Source organism: Pelecanus crispus, chromosome 6 (genome assembly GCF_030463565.1).
Source record: "Pelecanus crispus isolate bPelCri1 chromosome 6, bPelCri1.pri, whole genome shotgun sequence".
NCBI lineage: Eukaryota > Metazoa > Chordata > Aves > Pelecaniformes > Pelecanidae > Pelecanus > Pelecanus crispus.
In genome coordinates this window covers 35,152,434-35,169,686 of record NC_134648.1, presented here as the reverse complement: position 1 = coordinate 35,169,686, position 17,253 = coordinate 35,152,434, and the positions used below count along the sequence as shown (strand labels likewise).

Sequence of the window (17,253 nt, the reverse complement as noted above, 5' to 3'; positions counted from 1 at the left end):
CCACCTTCCCTCCTATCACCTCGATAGCTCTTAAATTGCTCAACACTGTTAAACTGTTGGGCAATTTAGAAAGGTGTATCGCAGCCAGCTCTTAGTAGAAGAAACTTCTTTCTTTGTTTTGAAACTTACTTCTTCAACTTCACTCTGGGTGTCTTAGAGATTTTGAATTATTAGAGTCTGGACTGAGTCTGTATCAGTTCAAGAAAATGTAGCTGAGAATAGTTGAACTTGCAGCATAACTGGGAGGCTCTAAGACTTTGTGGTCTCTGGGAAAGCTACATTTGCCATGTGGAGTACTTCTGTCACTCTAGTCTGAGGTGCCTCCCACTTTGAATAGGATGACTTGAGGAGTGTTCAAGTGGGGCTGTTTTTGTTTTCTTGACAGACTCTGCAGAAAAGTTACTTGCGATGCCGAGCTCCTGTAAAGCCAGCAGGAAAGATGACTTAATACTTAGAGCTAGCCTAACCACATCTAGAATGAAAATATGAAGTGTGCTTAAGAGATGCTTTCCAGTGAGACAGGAATAATAACTCTTTGCAATTCTGCCCAGCCAGTGGTAAATTGAGTGCTTGTTCTGATGAGTCCCATGACAGAGATGAGTCATTCTTAAAGGATAAACAAATCTGCCCAGATATTAGATTCTGATACGTTCAATGGTCCTGAACAGAGCCAAAGGTCAAAAGCGAAATGGCACATGGCAGGATAAAAAAGTATTCTCCAGTGTGTGTTGATGTATCAGATTGAGGTTTCAGGATTGCTGTCCTTACCCACTTTGCCCTAGCAAATCTCTCTGTAGATGTACTGCAGAAGGAAACTTCAGGCTTTGAGCTTCCCAGTTCGGTTTCCACACAGATGAAAGTGGAACAATGCTTAGCACAAAGTGATCTCCTGTGTGCATGCCGTTACTAGATCAGCCTTGGCCAAACTTCCAAATTAGTACTTTTTGGATAGGCTGAGTCAGAGGCAACAGCTGCTCCTGCTGAAAGGATGAAAAATGAATCGGCTGCAAAAGGCTCATTAGTGAACGAAGGAGGCCTACCAGGGCAGAGCTTTAAAGTGACTTGGCTAGCGTAGGGATCTTTCCATGCACACATAAGACGACAAGGCTCTGTTCTAAACTCTAAAATTCTTACTTTAGAGATTCCCATGTCCCTTCAGAGTTTAGGACCACCTCTTGAGCAGATTCATGACTGTGCAATGACCTGTGTCAAGTGTCAGAATAAACCATAGCAGAACTGGAGTTAGAAGGTAGGCACAAGCTGGCCTCTTGGGTAAAGGGGAGCTGGGTGTTGTGTAGGTTGGTGGTGTCTGCCTGAGTTCCACCTCCCAGTGGAAGGAGAGCAGTGGACTCCTACTGCTGCAAGAGTTACCAGCCAGGTGACGTGTCATCCAGAGCTTGAGTGGCCGTGCTGAAGCCCACAACAGGGACATATTTTGGGAGACTGCCATAGCAAGAACTTTTAAGGCCTTATTGGAGAAAGGAACCTGATTACCGCACTAGGCTGAAGTTTAGGTAGTGGAAGTGTTTTGTAGTCATATGGAAATCCACAAGCAAGTTAAGCCTCCTGAGGCACTGCTAAATTGCAGGCCTCTTGTCACTTGCTGGTAGACATGAGTTTTGCTCTGCTGTATCCAGAAGGTATGTTTCCCCTGTGTCCTCGCCTAGTGTCAACAGAGGGACTGTATTTATTTCAGTTAGGACTCAGACCAGTCAGCACAAATCAGTCATCTCTGCCCTGTCAAAACCATGTGTCCAAAATCAGCATGAAGATCTAATAGTTGTGCTTTTTCCTATTGTGTCTCATTGTTTTTGCTGAAGTGCCAGGTGGTTTTCCTGAGGCTAGAGCCCATAGTGTGTGTCAGGCTTTTATCCTAAAAAGACAGCCTTGAGTTATTACTATATCCAAATTGAAAACCCACCTAAGAACAGCCAAGGAAACAGCAGGGTAAATGTGCAGGTTACCTCTGAGTTGAGAGCAATTTTTAGTTTTGTAGGTTTCTGGAAACAGGCAAGCAGGGACAAGATGAGAAATCAAAGCTGCGTGAAGAGTGAAGTTGAAGTTTAAAATTAGCACCAGTAGTTGAGGACAGTGGATGTTGTTTGAGTTCAAATGCCATGCTAATAATTTTCTACTAACCTGCCTCTACACAGTAGGTGCTATAAGTTCCTGCACAGCTGCCTGTTCCTTTTTTGAAAGAATATCACATTATTTTGACAGTTCTTTGTTATCTTTAAAAATAATCTCCTCTCTGTTGCAATATAAAGTAAGACTTAGAACTGGATGAGCTGCCAGTGAGAGGAAGAGAGGCCCCTGATGAGTGTTAGCTGCCTCTGCCCAGTATGGCAAACGCTTTTGGACTCTTAACATTTCTTAATAATCAGAATTTCAAACTAAAACCCGCATGCAGCTTTCTTAATCAAACTTTTGAAAGGGGAAGGAAATCCATGAAACTAGCTGGGTGCTACTTAACAACAGTGTGTTTGGGTTTCAAAAGCAGCATCTGGGACCCTGGTGATTATACAAAGTGTTGTTACCTCACTTGCTTAATTTCCTTCTCCAAACACGTGGAAGTAATTACGGCGTAGTTGGAAGAAGGCACGGGGGAGGCCGGAAGCAGCCTTGGAAAACAAAAGCAAATGAAGTATGTGCCAATTGGAAAGCTGTGCTGTGCCCATGGGGGTGAGCAGGTTTCTGTATTAAACTGGCTGTTCTGCAGCCACTGTACTGCTGGCTCCAACTGCAGCCCAGATGCAAATTGTTTATACAGTCCTGGCAGTATGGGATGCTGTAAAGTACCGGTCAGCTGGTCTTCATCCTTACTGGGCCTGAGCAAGCGGCATGAACTTCCACATACATCACCAACAGCAGTCTTATTTATTTATTTCTGTGTGTGCGCAACAATAAGATTACTTTATCAGAAGATCTTAAAAGCACTTCTGCGGTTGTTCCCAGTTTGTTTCCCCCTCCTCGTTAATGTTTCTGGAATTAATTTATCAATCCTGGCTTTGTTTAAAAGCACCAGGTTTTTGTCTTATGATTTGGTGTTATCCTGGTGTCCACAATGCCCGGTGTGGATGAGAGCCCCTCTGCAGTTGGCCCCGTGCAAACATAATGCAGAGCCAAGTCTGAAAAACTTGGCAGTGTTAGTCTCGGAGCCTGTCAGGCTGAATCATTTGGGAATGTATCTGAGGGGAGCGCATTACAGGTGGGCCTGGGAAAATATTAATACAGTTGTCATAGTGAGTGGCACTCTTCTAGGGAGGCAAATCTGCTGCTGGAGTGCAGTTGTGTTTTGGTTGCTGCTTTCCATCACAGAAATCTTCCTTTCAGAGTTGTGGGTCTTTTGTTAGTCCTGGATTTTGTGTCTTGGTTTGCACTGCCTAGCATACAGCAAAGACTGTGCTCCTGGTTTTGAGGGGGAAAGGAACTTGAAAGGTATAAAACTTATTTTTCTGCTAAAATTTCAGTGAGAGAGGGAGTTGTCTAACTGAAGCAAAGCTTTCGAAGGGGCAGACAGAGAAAAGTACATTTTATATCAAGACAGTCTGTAGCATTCTAGAAGCACCCGTGGCAGTTTCATAGAGCCTAAACATTTTGACTCTTGTAGAATGTAAATAGAATTTGTGTTTTAGAGCAAGCTTTGATGCTAATGGTTTTCTTTTTAGAAGAGAGATAAACCACTGGAAAAAAATCGTATTTCTAATAGAAAGACAGACAAGACCCATAATTAATGTTGCACTAGCAGGCTTCCTCCATGGTTGGCTAATCACAGCTGAGTGTTAATAAGCATAGAGTTTTTTTAAATACTGTTGTAACATGTTAATTAAGATAATTCTGCTCCATGTGTCTCTTGAGTTACCAGATGGCGACTGTATTGGTGGAAGGCTGCAATTAGAGGCTTTTCTTTCTTCCTTTTTCTTCCCCTGCCCTACCAAAAAAAAAAAAAAAAAAGAGAGAGAGAGAGAAAAGGCAGCTTTGGTGTGGATGGGATGACTGTGCGAGGGGTGCCTGTTACTGTACACAGTGTAAGCGTTTGTGTCTAATTATATAAATGCACAGCTATATGATTATATATACAAATCTCTTTGCTTTGGTTTCTTCTCATTTGCCCACATTATGACATAAAGAAAAATAAGCCTCCTCTTCAGAGTATGCCCTTGCTAGGGAAACTGTAATTTCCCTGTAAAGGCTCTAGTCCTGCTCAGTTTGCTCTTCTGTCGTTGACTTCAGAGTAAGCAGCATCTGGAGCCAGTGAAGACAGAGAGCTTATTTTTCAGTGGACTTTGGCCTCTGCTTAAAACACAGAGCCCGAAAGAGGGTTATGTTTTGCAGTGTGTTTTTAGGAAGGCTTAAAATATTTTAGGGGCAGGGTCGGCAAGAACTGTGTGCGCTCACAATGGAGGCCTTTTATTGACTTCTGCCTCCTGTAAGTAAAATATAAAGAGGTCCTTTAGCCTCAGCTGTTGTGACTGGGCCCCGGCAGCAGCTGCTGTCTCGGGTTTGTCCCTCTGGGAAATGACCCATCTGCTCATGTGCTAGAGAAAGCCAGAGTGCTGAAAAGGAGAAGGTTCAAAATCTGTTCTCCTGGTTGCAGTCCCCATCTCCACCCCAGAAATTACAGACAGTGGAAAACCTGGGCATCTGGTAATCTGTCTTTTATGGTGTGAATGCAGTCTCTGGCTAGAAGCACAGAGTTCTCAACTGTTTCCAGCTGGCAGAGGATAGCTTTGGTCTGGGTCCCTTTTCACATGTTGTAGCTGCAGCTACTCTGTTTGTATAGTTAAAACACACAGGTTAGCACACTTGTGGGCAATAAGCAAAAAAAAAACCCAAAAAACAAAAAAACCCACCAAACAAACAAACAAATGACCAAACCACTAACACCTCAATCTACCTGAATCTACCTCACCTCCACTGGGAAAGACCCACCTGTCCTCTAGGGAGAAGGCTTTCTAATGACTGCAGGAGACTCTTGTGTTGGAATTTAATTATGTGGGCTAAAAAATGTCTCCCCGAATGTCCCCAAGATGCTGGGTGTCGGGAGAGGGTAGAATCTCTAATATGATTCTCAGAGCAGGTCATTACCATGCTTCTTGGAGCCAGCCTGCCAAGAGGAATGCCGGTCTAAAGCATGCGGCTCTTCGTGTTCAGCAGAGACCTGCTGTAATGAGCAGTGACATTTATCCGTGGAATACTTGATGAGCCATTTCCTAGCCTAATATTGGTATTAATCCAAACGCTCGGACTGGGGAGGACAATGCAGGAGCAGAGGGTGCATAGTGGGAAGCTGCTGTGCTCGAAGCTTTTGAGTGCATCCAGGCAAACGTCTCTGGTTGGAAACCTGAAGGTATTTAGCACTCAGAAATGGAGCTGGCATTCTGACTAGCTGGAGCATGCGGGTGGAGGTGACTGGTTTTGTATCTACTGCTAAAGCGCATCCCCTTGTCATTGCTTTCTCAACAGGAAGGAAGGTGTGGGTGGGGAAGAGGCAGTACTGCTGATCAAAGCCTGTCTAGGTGCTTTTTCCCTGCAGACCAGCTGCCTGGGAAGTGGTTTTTGCTTTGGTAAAAGACAGTGTTTAGTTGACGTAGCTAGTCTAAAAAGGGTATGAAATGATACAGACTTGCTTCTTACTAAAACCAAACTGCTGCTGAGGGAGGGCCTTCCAAAAGTGGCTTCTGCTGTTTATAGGCTGTTTTTTGTGCACAAGGCAAGAGATGAAAAACCAGGATGTTGCCTGTCTGGATTTCACACTGAAAGCACAGCTGGCTGGTCTTCTCTACCCATCATCTCCCTCTCTGCAGAAGACTTCTGGAGCCAAACACCAGTCCTGCCTCAGACAGAAGGAAATGTTATATGTGACTGAAGGTTGTGGTTTCAGAGGAAAAATCTTGACCCAAAGAGAAGCTTGTGGAATTTTTTTGTTCTCCGGTCCTGGTGTCACTGCAGCCATGCTGGTCTTCCCCTGCTCCCCCAGAGAGCAACGCAGCAGGAGTATTTTTTCTTTTTTCTCTTTGAGGCAGCAAACCACCTTTAGCCCAGACTCTTCAGAGCATAGGGGATGAAGTTCTCATGAGAAAAGCAGCTAACTTGGTCAGTGCATTTCCTGTCTGCTAGTTGGGAAGGGTTTATAAAATAAGTGCTTGCTGTTGAAAATGGCATGTATGCCAGTTGTATGCATGCGTCTAGTTTTGGTGCTGCTTTGCCATTTTTTTTTCTCTCAGTAGGTATATAGTGGGGTTTGAGTTCATCATATGCTAGGTAGGGATCTCTTCTACCTTAGCAAATGTTGGGAGGGTTTGAGACAACCACTTCTCTAGGAGGAAAAGCCAAGTTTAAAAACAAAAAAAAATTTTACTTGCATGAAAACTTGGACAGTGCGTTCTGTTAGGTGTAAGCTGAGGCACTAGTCTGTCTGCAGCACTGGGAGGCTGATGTGTTGCCTTTGTTGTTGCTCAAGAAGCTGCGAAGTGAGCTTGGCAACTCTGGCTGCTTACCCTGCTGCTGTGGCTAAGGACAGTAGTGACACTATTATCTGGTTGGGTCACATTCATGCTTCTCTGCGTACCAGTGACAGAGGTTGGGAGTATATCCAACAAATAGAAAAGATCCAAGAACTGGGCTGAGGGAGGGGTAAATTGTTTCCTTATTGGTTTACTAAACAACCAGGAGATTAGTGGAGAGGTCAGGTAGTGCCCTGCTGGCAAGAACTGAAACTCTGCGAAGAGAAAAAACAATGTCTCTTCTCCTATTAGCAAATAAGACCAGAGCTCTTGCTAGCAAATTCATTCAGTTGCTTCCTAAGGAACTAATGTTCAGTGACACCCCTGAGTGGGATCCATGGGCAGCACTCTGCTAGAATTGCAAGACCCTCTAGAAGCCAAAGTGAGCATTATTGTTGGTCTCTGACTTGCACTTCTAGTCCGCTGGCTGGCTGGCTGGCTGCGTTAGGCTGTCACATTTTTATTGTGAAAAAAGATGGACCCCTGTGTACGGATTTACAAACAAATAGCAACTGGGGAAAAAAACAGCCTATTGCTGCAAGCCTATTCAGTGCACCAACTGGAGAGAAACAGTGAACCTGGCTCTGTTGTTTTCAGCATGGTGTTAATTAAACCTGAACCTCGCGTCTCAGATGCTGAAAATGCATGGTCTCTGCAGAAGGCTTCAGATGCAGCTGGTGTTTCAGACCACCCGTTTAGCTGTGGCAGGACCCAGGTTGAAGAGTGGAGTAGAGAGGGAGGATTACTCTCAAGGATGCCTTAGAGAGTTTGGGGGTTTTTGAAGGTCCTTGCCAGAAGTCAGTAATAGCTTTTGCAGTTCCCTCTGTTGTACTGAAGTGATGCACACACACAAATTATCCAAGTTGAAAATCAGAGGCCTCCATAGCAGGGACAAGTAACCGGAAGATGGGGATATATCTTGTGGTTATTTTGGATGCTTTTCTAGATGTGCTGTTTCTATGGCTAGTGGCAAGTCCTGGCTGAGAGAATAAAGGTGGCAGTGTTTTGGAGAACCAGAGACTTGCACAGAGAAGTGCAAAGAGACAAAAAGGTATACTTCAATGCAAGGCAATCTTTTTTAAGCTGGTCCACAAAAATCCTACTGTAGGGAAGTCAAGGTAGCACAAGAAAGTTAGGATGAGGCTTCAGAGGGAACAGCATGAAGGAAATAGTATGGCCTCTAGTACTGGGAAATTTAACTGGGTGCTTATGTGTTCTGCTTCAAAAAGATGTTTGCTCACCAGGCAGGACATGCTGGTGTGAGACAATCATGACAGGTTTAACCAGACTAGCCAGGGGAATGTTCATCTTGTTAGATCAGGAGGGTGTTTTTTGTTAGTGGGATGTTTTTCCTCTGCGAGTCTTGATAATATCAGTTGAGTAAATCTTGTAGATGAGGAAAGAGAAGTACTGAGCTTAGGATCTTCAATTTCCAGTCTTCACATCCCATAAAAGTTGCAGTATGTCTGAAAGACCTGGAGGTGTTAACATATCGGAACAGGGCACGTGTTCAGGGGATCCAGTGGAGCAGTCATTGTCTAACCAAATTGCTTCCAAAATGCTTCAGCACTGACATGTAAGATTCCTCTGATGCTGCTCTGAGGATGGTCACACATGCTAGGGCACTTGAGTAGTCAGTGAGGAATTTACCTGAGGTTCAGTCCAGCTTCCTCTTGAAGTTGTTGGGATTTGGGCCTAACTCATATAAACAGCAAATTTAATTTCTCAAAACTGTTCCCATCCTGTCTTTAGTGATCTTTGTGCCTTGCTGTGGAGAAGTAGAAGAAATGTTACTGGTTGTTCAGTGCAAAACATCCCTTTGTTAAGCAATGTTGTATCCATCTGTCCACCCACATGCGGTGAGCAATGCAATGGTTTGTTCTCCCTCAGTTACAAACCTACAGTTACGCACTCTAGCAGGTGATGATTAGTAGTTGTCTTGTTCTGGTTTGTTTGGGTGTTTGTTTTTTGGTTTTGTTTGGGTGGTTTTTTTTTTTTGTCTTATAAGAATGCATTCAGCTAAGGAGGATTTGGTTTTCATTTCTGTGTGGTCAGACTGCCCAGCAGAAGAGGTGAAATACAGCTCAGGTGCTTGGTGCAGAAAAAGGGGTGCAAGAGCCTCGCTAGGATCTGGGTCCTACTGGTTGAAAAAAGAAACACACAGCGCCAAGCAAACAAGACTGTAGAGAAGTGCCTTTCAGTCACCTCTTGTATGGTGCTGTGCCTGTGCAAAGGTGGTCAGTACTGAGCTTTTATAATTCTGTGGCAATTATCCAGTCAGATAGAAGTATGTTTTAATCTTACATTGTGTGTATAAGTGGAGTGTGTTGTACTTGATCCTTGCTACAACAGGCCTCATCCTGCTTGTCCTTTGGAAATTTTCTGCTTATCTGTGAATTTTACTCACAGAGATCGAGGCTCAACTGTGCTCCTGTGGTTTATGTTCTGAGTATGTAAAATGCTCTCTTTTATGTCAGCACACAAAATACCACATACTTCCATCTGTGGTATTATCTGAGACCATAGCTTGGTTTTGTGTCATTTTTACATTATGTTAGAAATGCTTTTTAGCTCTGCATCAGGTTGGTGTTTAGGACCAGCTCAGTTTCAGCTCAGCCAGGACATGGAAGATCCATTTCATCCTTTGGTGATTAGGTTAATCAGTTTGGCCAACTGACATCTCTTACTGTCTCTAAAAGAAGCCATGTTCCAACCCCTCACAGCTGTCTGTGAATTTGGTAGAAGAGAAAACAAGTGGAGCTTGCTACTATGAGCAGAGCCATGGTTAAGGGAGCCCGTGAAGGTACAATGTGATGACACTGTGGTTGCAACAAAAAAGAGGTTCTTCAGTGTTGTGCTGCTTGTTGTCAAGTTGGTAACAGCTACTTAAAGAACATAAGAGCAGTTAACCTTCCTTGAAGGAGGACAGTATTTTCTCATGTGACCTAGACACAGAAAGACATGGTGCTTACAGATAATTTGATGGCAAACTGGATGGAGGTGCATACTGGCTTAGTATTTTTTTCATTTGTGTATATATAAAAAAAAATTGTCTGTATATTAAATACCTAGTGTTTTGGAATGGCATTTGCAGAAACTCTACTGCATAACTTTATTTCTGCCTGTCAGTCTGGAAATGACAGTTTCTATGCCTATGAACAGAGTTCAGTAATGTTCAAAATGATGTTCAAAATGTTTGGACTTCTCATCAGCTGTTATCTCCTTCCTGTTTTCCAGCAGTGCATGCTGGCAGAGAACCAGCTCTCTCAGGAGATGTCATAAATGTCAGTACCTCTTAGAAATGGGGCCTTTGGGAGTAGAGCTCTGCCCCCTTTGCACACAGTGCTGCAATGTTCAAAACCACTCTTCCTGTGCATCCTCAAAGCTTGATGAATCAAGATGCTGGGAATAGCTTTGCAAGCCTAGGATGTTCATAACCCCCTAGGAAGCTGATAACTTCTGTAACTTGGCGCTCTTTCTCTTCCCTGCCTGGCGTGAACATTTGTTTTAAGATGTCTCATAAGCTCTGGGATACCTCCAAGAACATGTGTTTCAGGGAGGGAAATTTCAGGATGAAATTCCTGCATGTCTCTTTGTATTTCAAATACAACCCAGTGCTATTGTGAGTCTAGGCTGATGCTATTGGGAAGGGGGTTGATTGTTACAATATATGTATTTGAAGTGTCCCACAAATTTAAAGGGATTTTTGTAACCTTTTGGGAAGCTTCAGTGTATCCACTATGTGCCACACACCTTTGAAACTTGAATCTGGGGGTCAGAGTTTTGCTGTGTCCCTTGAAATCTGCCCAGCTTTAATTGGGGCTGAAATACTGAAAACCCCTCCTCCATGGTTTAGTTCATGTGCCTCAAAAAGCATCAGTGTGCCACAGTAATATCCAAACAGCTGTACTCTAGCCTGGGGCTGGGCCACAGAGCAGCATGCAAACGCTGCTGAGGGTTAAATGCAAGCAGCCCGCAAGCCTGAGCTGGAAGGAGAGCTGGGTCAGGCTGCTCCCTGCTCCCAAACCCAGTACCGAACCGTCACGACACAGCCACGCTCCGGAGTGCCGATAAACAGTTCACGCAGGCAGCTATTCTCATCCATTTGTACCTTCCGGCTACAAAGCATAGCCAGGAGCAGGCTGATCTGGACACACGTTCTGGCAGCTCTTTTCACCCCTGGTGTGTGCTAAGTAAGTGTGTCAAAAGTGGTAAATGGGCAGCTCTGCCTGGTTTTGTATTGCTGTAGGTATACTAGAGCTGCAAACTTGGGGCATAAGCTTTGCTGCTGCTTGGTGAGATAAAGGGTTGTGCAGAATCAGACTCTGCCTTTTTTTCTGTTAGCCCCAGTTTAGAGCGCACACATGGAGGCAATTGAAGAAACCCACTGTGGAGTGTGCGAAAGCTGAGGGTACTGAAAACTTAAGAATAGGCTGCTGTAGTGGAAAGCTGCATGGACTGTCCCAAGCTTCCTAGGTGCCTGTTTTTGTGCTGGGCTGGGCCCTGGTTTGCAGAGGTGCTGAGCTCTGTCAGAGATGTCAGGGAAAAGGAGCTAGTCTAGCAGGGAGCAGAGGTGTTTTGACTTCCTTAGTTTTTCAGGCACTGCCAGTCCCTTACATTGCCCACCCAACCCTTGCCACCTCCAGCAGTCTTTAAAGCCATCAGCACTGTCTAATAGCCCTCTCCAAAGCTGCAGGCTCTGAGATGCTCTGTTTCCCTGAGACTGCCTTGCAAAGGACAGTTCAGGTGGTGTTCCAGGGGAGCTGGGTTTGCCCAGAGATGCTCAGTCAGGTTGAGGGTGTTGATGTTCTGGCTGCCTGATCCAGATATTTTTTTATCTATTTCCTCAGCACATAAACAGTGTTCTTCTGCCACAGTGAAGGTGACATTTTAAAATACTTGTTGATGCTCTTGGATGCTGTGATCACAAATGACCTAAGGAGGTGGGGAAAAAAAAGGGGAGGTGACTAATTCTGCAATCTTTTCCCTGTGTGAAGAGGACAAGTCAGGGACATCTGACTGAATGCACTTAGCAGCTGCTTCTCTCTTTTGTGTGCCAAGTGACCTGTGGAGGTGAGGGGGAAACCAATCTGCAGATGCGTAGCTGTGCATCTCCTCCTGAAGCCTTTGCGGGAGGAGGCCAAGTCAGGGTTCTGTAGGTGACTGATGCAGTGGTGTTTCCAAGCCTTTGAGAGTGCTACTGCAATGTAAATAAGTGTTTGTTTCTTGTTGGCTGGCTGACTTTTGTACTTAACTTGGAAACCTCATCAGCGTATGTGGCACTTCATAGTGCCCCACAGAAGGGGAACCGAGCAGTGACCTGCTGCCTGGTCCAGAAGGGCTTCTGGTGCAGCGGCCGCACATGGGTACGGCTCAGGAGAAGGGGGAACAGAGGGAACGAGCTCTTTTTGCTGCAATCAGTTAGGAGAAAGATGCTGTGCGTGGCTCCCAAACAATTCCAGGTAGCTCCTGTGACATAAAAAGGTGTAGCGAAGTTGTCCTGTCTGCTCCTGGGTTTCAGCAGCTGCTGTGGCAACAGTACCTTTTCCCCACAGCTCTCTACCATTGCCTAGAGAGGTATGTGTTAAACTGCTGAGAATATTTCTGGCACTCAAATGGGTCTTTGCAATTTAGCAAGAAACCCCTCTCCTGGGCTGCAGGTGAAGCAGGGCATTTGTCTATGTGCCTGAATGTGAAATGTGCCATGAATCTGTCGATTCAGCTGATCCCAGCTGACCCTAAGTGTTGGACAGGCTTAAAGGGAAAGCAAGTTTTAGCCTCATAAGGCGAAGGGTTAAAACATTGGTTACAAGACGGGAAATTGTTGCAGAAAGGAAAAGTAAAGAAACACAGAAGAGGCAATAGTTAATACTCATGAGGCACAGTACAGTGGCTTCTCTGAAACTTATTTAAGAATAAATCTCCTCAAGAACAAAGTCTTCTTGAAAAGCTGCTGCTTAGACCCCTGTTAACCTTTTCTCTCAAGAAGTAAATTGAATTGCAGTTATAAAGCTGGCAGAACTCATACCAGAGGGTTTTTGGCTTCGCTCAGCACTTCATCTCAGGGTTTACTGGCATTATAAGGCACCTACCTATGATGCATTCACACGTGTGATCAGGTTCAAGGGTCACTTGCACTGGCAGCAGTGTAGCAAATTTTTCCACAGTGGAATGAATCTCTAAAGTTTTCTTTTGCTTCTTAAATCTTGCCCAAAATCCAGTTACTTGAACTTTGCCCAGCTGTTTCTCGCTGTTTATCCCTCAATAAGTGGGACACTTAGAGGCAGAACGTGAGAACGCGTGCTCCATCCAGGGCTTAAGGGCAGGCCTGGATCACCATGCTGTGATGGAATAGGGTGGGTGGGTTGGCTGGTTTTTGATGCCCCAAAAATACTCAAGAGGGGTCTTTGAAGTATTTCCTTTTGTGAAGTTTGGGAAGCTGATGTGGATTTAAAGGGAAAAATCTGGATTTTTCCCTCTTTTGTCCCGGCAGGTATGTGGCATCAGTGGGGGATGTTGGGGCTGTTATGCAGGGTCAGTGTGACCTGCCAGGGGAGAGGAAATGCTAAGCAATACAAATATGTTTTTAGTGCAGTTTCCTCATTCATGGTTTGTTGTTTTTATTTGAATGGCTATTGAAAATTCTACAAGAAAATTTCTGGCATGTGCTATGTCTACACCCAGTAGTCAGGATAGGGGAGATGCAAGGAGAAATGTAAAGTGCCTTCAGCACTCCAGACTTCAAATAGGTAAACAGAGTTTTTTTTGAAATGTCTTTGTAATATAACTAAGTCCTTTTTAAAAATAGGCTAGAATATTTGGTCCTACTGCAGCAAAGCTCTGTTCCCCATGCTGTTGGTGGTATATATATGTAAAATAGCTGAAATCAGCATGCTCTTACAGGCTTCCAGGGTGCCTTATGGGGCAGCTCTGTACCTTGACATTGTACCCATAGTACAGTAGGGTGTCTGCATTCTTCATTCATTTCGGTAGGAGGTCTCATGCTTTTTCCATATCAGGCTAATAGGAAAGCCTGATTGTTAGGTTCCCCCCAGTCTCTAGTGAAGCAGCTGTGAGGAAAAGATAGCACCAAGGATTTTCTGGGCCTCACTCATGTGGAATCTCTGTTGTGTCACAGTTCAAAAATACCACCAGTTTGATGCCTGCTGACTGGGATAACAAGCAGGATTTAGCAATTACAGAAGACATATCAAAGGTGAAACTGAGCAGCATTCTCTGCCGTTGTCTAACAGTCTTCGCCATTTTGGTAGTTTCTTAATTTAGTGGTTCATAGGTGGAAGTCTGCCTATATGCTGTATCTGTTTTGCAACAGATGTTTTCCTTTGAGATATCCTCCATGATGTTTTTTTCTTTTTTCCAGATTGTCCCCAGCCACCGCAGCCTGAGAATGGAGGCTATAAATGCCACCCTAGCCCCTGCAACAACCCTCTGACTTCGGGCAGTGTCATAGAGTATCTGTGCGTTGAAGGCTACGTGCTGAAAGGAGATTATAAGTACTTGACCTGCAAGAATGGAGAGTGGAACCCAGCCATGGAAGTCAGCTGCAGGCTCAGCCCAGGTGAGTGCTCCCTGACTCCAGTGGGACAGTCAGAATTGCCCTTGCATTGGCTTTTCAGATTATCCTTAAACACCAAGGCAGCGTGATGCTGAGGAAGTCCGTACAGCTGCCTCTCATTGCTCTAGCAATTTCAGAAATGCAGCTCACAGTCACAGCTCTTTATTAAAAACGTCTCTTCTGTAACAGCCCATCAGATGCAGGCTCACAGTTCCTCATGCAAGGAGACAACCCACAGAAAGGAGTATAAAGGAGGCAATTTGTTACTTAGGTGGAGCCTCTTATTTTGACAGCACTCATCCCAGAAATGGGGGAGGCCCTAACTGAAGCATTTTCTATGCTGTCTGGTTTTGTTCCTGATGGGTTTGACAGTACATCTCCCTCAGCGGTGTACCCATCTGTCCACGTGTGTGTGTGTGTGAGTATGTAGAGCCGATCTTCCTTGCAAACAGGTTAAGTAACTGTTGGCCTCCTGTAGTAAAGAGCTCGATGGTGCTGTTTTTCACTGTACTGGCAGGAAAGGACATTGCTGACAAATGATTTCTGCTTCTCTCCAAATGGAATTGGACAGCTTTTGTTTTGTGGGTCTCTCCCAGCTGAACAGGAATTTGTCCATCAAAGCAGGAAAGTAAAAAGGTTTGCAGGAAAATGTTCATCACACAGCTCTTAGTTTGCCTATGGCTCTTCCAGTTCTAAAAGCATACATACTGGATAAAGGGAGAACTCCCTCCCCTCTTCAAGTTTGGCTTCTTGATAGAGTCTTACTGCGCAGTCATCCTGAGTCAGCAAGATGTCACTCCAGAATTAAGTTCTCGTAACCCATACAGCAAAATGTGTTAGCTTAATTGGAAGGAAATAGAAAAATACCTTCTTCAAGCTCTTTGTGGAGCTCACTGCATACCTGTGATCTCTGGAATATCCTGTCCCAAAGACACTGTCATCTTAGTGTCTCTGTCACAGCCATTCCAATAGCCCCTTCCTATTATGTATAAGGAAGGCAACTGGGAGTTTACCTGGCAGCAACTAGATCCTGCAGAGGCTTTGCAAATTCAGCATAAGCTTCCTTTCCACAGTGGGCCCTCTTCCCCTTGCTGCACCTAGGCTGGAGAACAAAGCTGTGCTACTGCAGGTAGTGTTCCCTGGGTGGCATTCCTGCACGGTGGTACTTGGTCTACATCAGGGCTGAAGGGATTGTGTTGTGATGAGCAGAAATCCCTCAGATTTCTTTAGCATCCTGAAGGATCAGTGGCCTTATCAAAAATTTGGGGCCTGAAAAGTCTGACCCAGTGAAAAAGCCATTGCTTTCACAGCACAGGCTTCGAAACAACTGGTCAGGGTCAGTGACAGCTGAGATTTAACTACTGGGTCTCTTTCACAGGGCTAAAAGGAGGAGGAGGTGGGAGACTGTAGAGAAAAGCTAGTAGGTCTTAAAATGATTGGTGATGTGTAAGATCCCACCTGCTCTATATAGAGTAAATGAAATACTTCGCAGTTACCAGATGTTTTCTGTAGCTCTGAGCCCGTCAGCCCCATAGCCTTTTGACGGTTTATCGTGTGAGCATCTTGTTGGAATATGAGATAGTGAATGTGCTGGAGTGTACCCTGCATAGTGAGCAGTTTTACAGCATCTATTTGCCTACCCTCTTCCCTGTCAGCGTACTCAAAGTGCCCTGAGTAATGTTGAAAATGGAAATCCTTACTCGACCCTATTTGCCATAGGGAAGAATGTACTAGGCATTGCTTTTTCCCTGGGGAGAGGTCAAGCTACTTCTGAAAAATTTCAGGAAAATGAGTTCAAACCAACTAAACCAATAAGTTAGTCCCCAGGAGAAGATGCAGAAAATGCAAACTGGCTTTCCAACTTACATGCCTGTTTGGAGCATAGATTTTAGGCTGTAGGCTTAAAAACAGTGGTCCTCCAGCTTTTTTCTTCTGTTTGCATGCTCTTCTTCCCCTCATCCCTACCTGCATGTGTGTCCTGCATCCCCCTGCAGTTTGAGACCTGTGCTCCCAAAGAATGTGTTGAATGTAGCAAAAAGGAACTGAGGAACTGCATACGGGGGAATGTCCTGAATAGGAAATGCATGATAGTATTTGCAGATGGGGAGGTGAAGTTTTTGAGATCTCTATCAAAGACATAAATTAGGGACAGAGGCAACACATACACATACAGTTATTTGCTCTAGGGAGGTGAAAGGACTAGTGTAGCATTCTAGGTGTGATATGCAGTGCTCAGCAATACCAGCTCCAGGCCGTTCTCTCTCCGCTCCCAATTTATTCTTGTCTTGCAAGAGACCTTTAAAAGCTAAATTGGTTCCCGTACAGTAACATGGCACAGCTGAGGAAGGGTAGGAAGAAGTAATGTGAACAGGGCACATGTATCTAACACTGAAAACTCAGCATCCTGAAGCAACATTTGCCTTCCCTCTCTGTCCCCTGGCATATGTTTCTGTGAGAGAAAAACTGAATACTTGCTGTGCCTTAAATATACCCAGCCAGGTGACTTCCACCCCTTCCTTTGGGAGGCTGTTCCATTAGCCAAGAAAACCCATTATATGGAACTTTTTCCTATTGTTTGGCCTAAGATATCCTGCTTACTGTGCTAGAAAATTTTTGGCCTTGCTGGTGACATGAGGATGGTTTTTTTAACATTTGCTCAGCCAGATCTATATATAACATGACCCTTACTACCATCTATTGGTTCCCATGGCCTGCTTGTACTGCTTTTCTGTTTGCCTCGTGTTTTTTCCAAAGGATCCTTGTATGTGCTTGTTTTATTTTAGGTTCCCTTTACAGCTGATGGACAGTTGTCAGCCTGAGCTTTGAACTGCCCTCTAAGAGATAGCTGGTGTACCTTGTCTGTATGGGAAACTTGGGCTCCTCACGTGTGCACCCAAGCGTGCCTGCTCTCAGGAGTTAATGTGGATATTTTTCCTTCCCTGTGGCAGTGATTTAAGGGAGTGGGTCATTTTACTTTGTGTTCCTCTTGGTTTTGTAGAAAAGGAATCTCCTCCAACAATTGGAGTACCCACGCTGTCCATAGTAGCCTCCACAGCGAGCTCTGTCGCCCTGATTCTACTCTTAGTTGTGCTGTTTGTTTTGCTGCAGCCAAAGTTGAAGTCGTTCCATCATAGCAGGTAAGTGTAGCTGGGGTTTGGAGGGGCTCAGAGG

At 44.7% G+C, this 17,253-nt stretch overlaps 1 protein-coding gene across 4 annotated transcripts in view; it reads left to right on the top strand.

Moving 5' to 3' along the window:
• The window catches only part of SUSD6 (sushi domain containing 6), a 90,840-nt gene that overhangs the window by 66,130 nt on the left and 7,457 nt on the right, over nt 1-17,253 (top strand). For all 4 annotated transcript variants that reach the window (XM_075711847.1, XM_075711844.1, XM_075711846.1 and 1 more), the window contains 2 exons: nt 13,888-14,085; nt 17,081-17,219. In XM_075711847.1, coding sequence (XP_075567962.1) covers nt 13,888-14,085; nt 17,081-17,219 — 337 coding nt within the window. The remainder of the gene's footprint in view (nt 1-13,887; nt 14,086-17,080; nt 17,220-17,253) is intronic.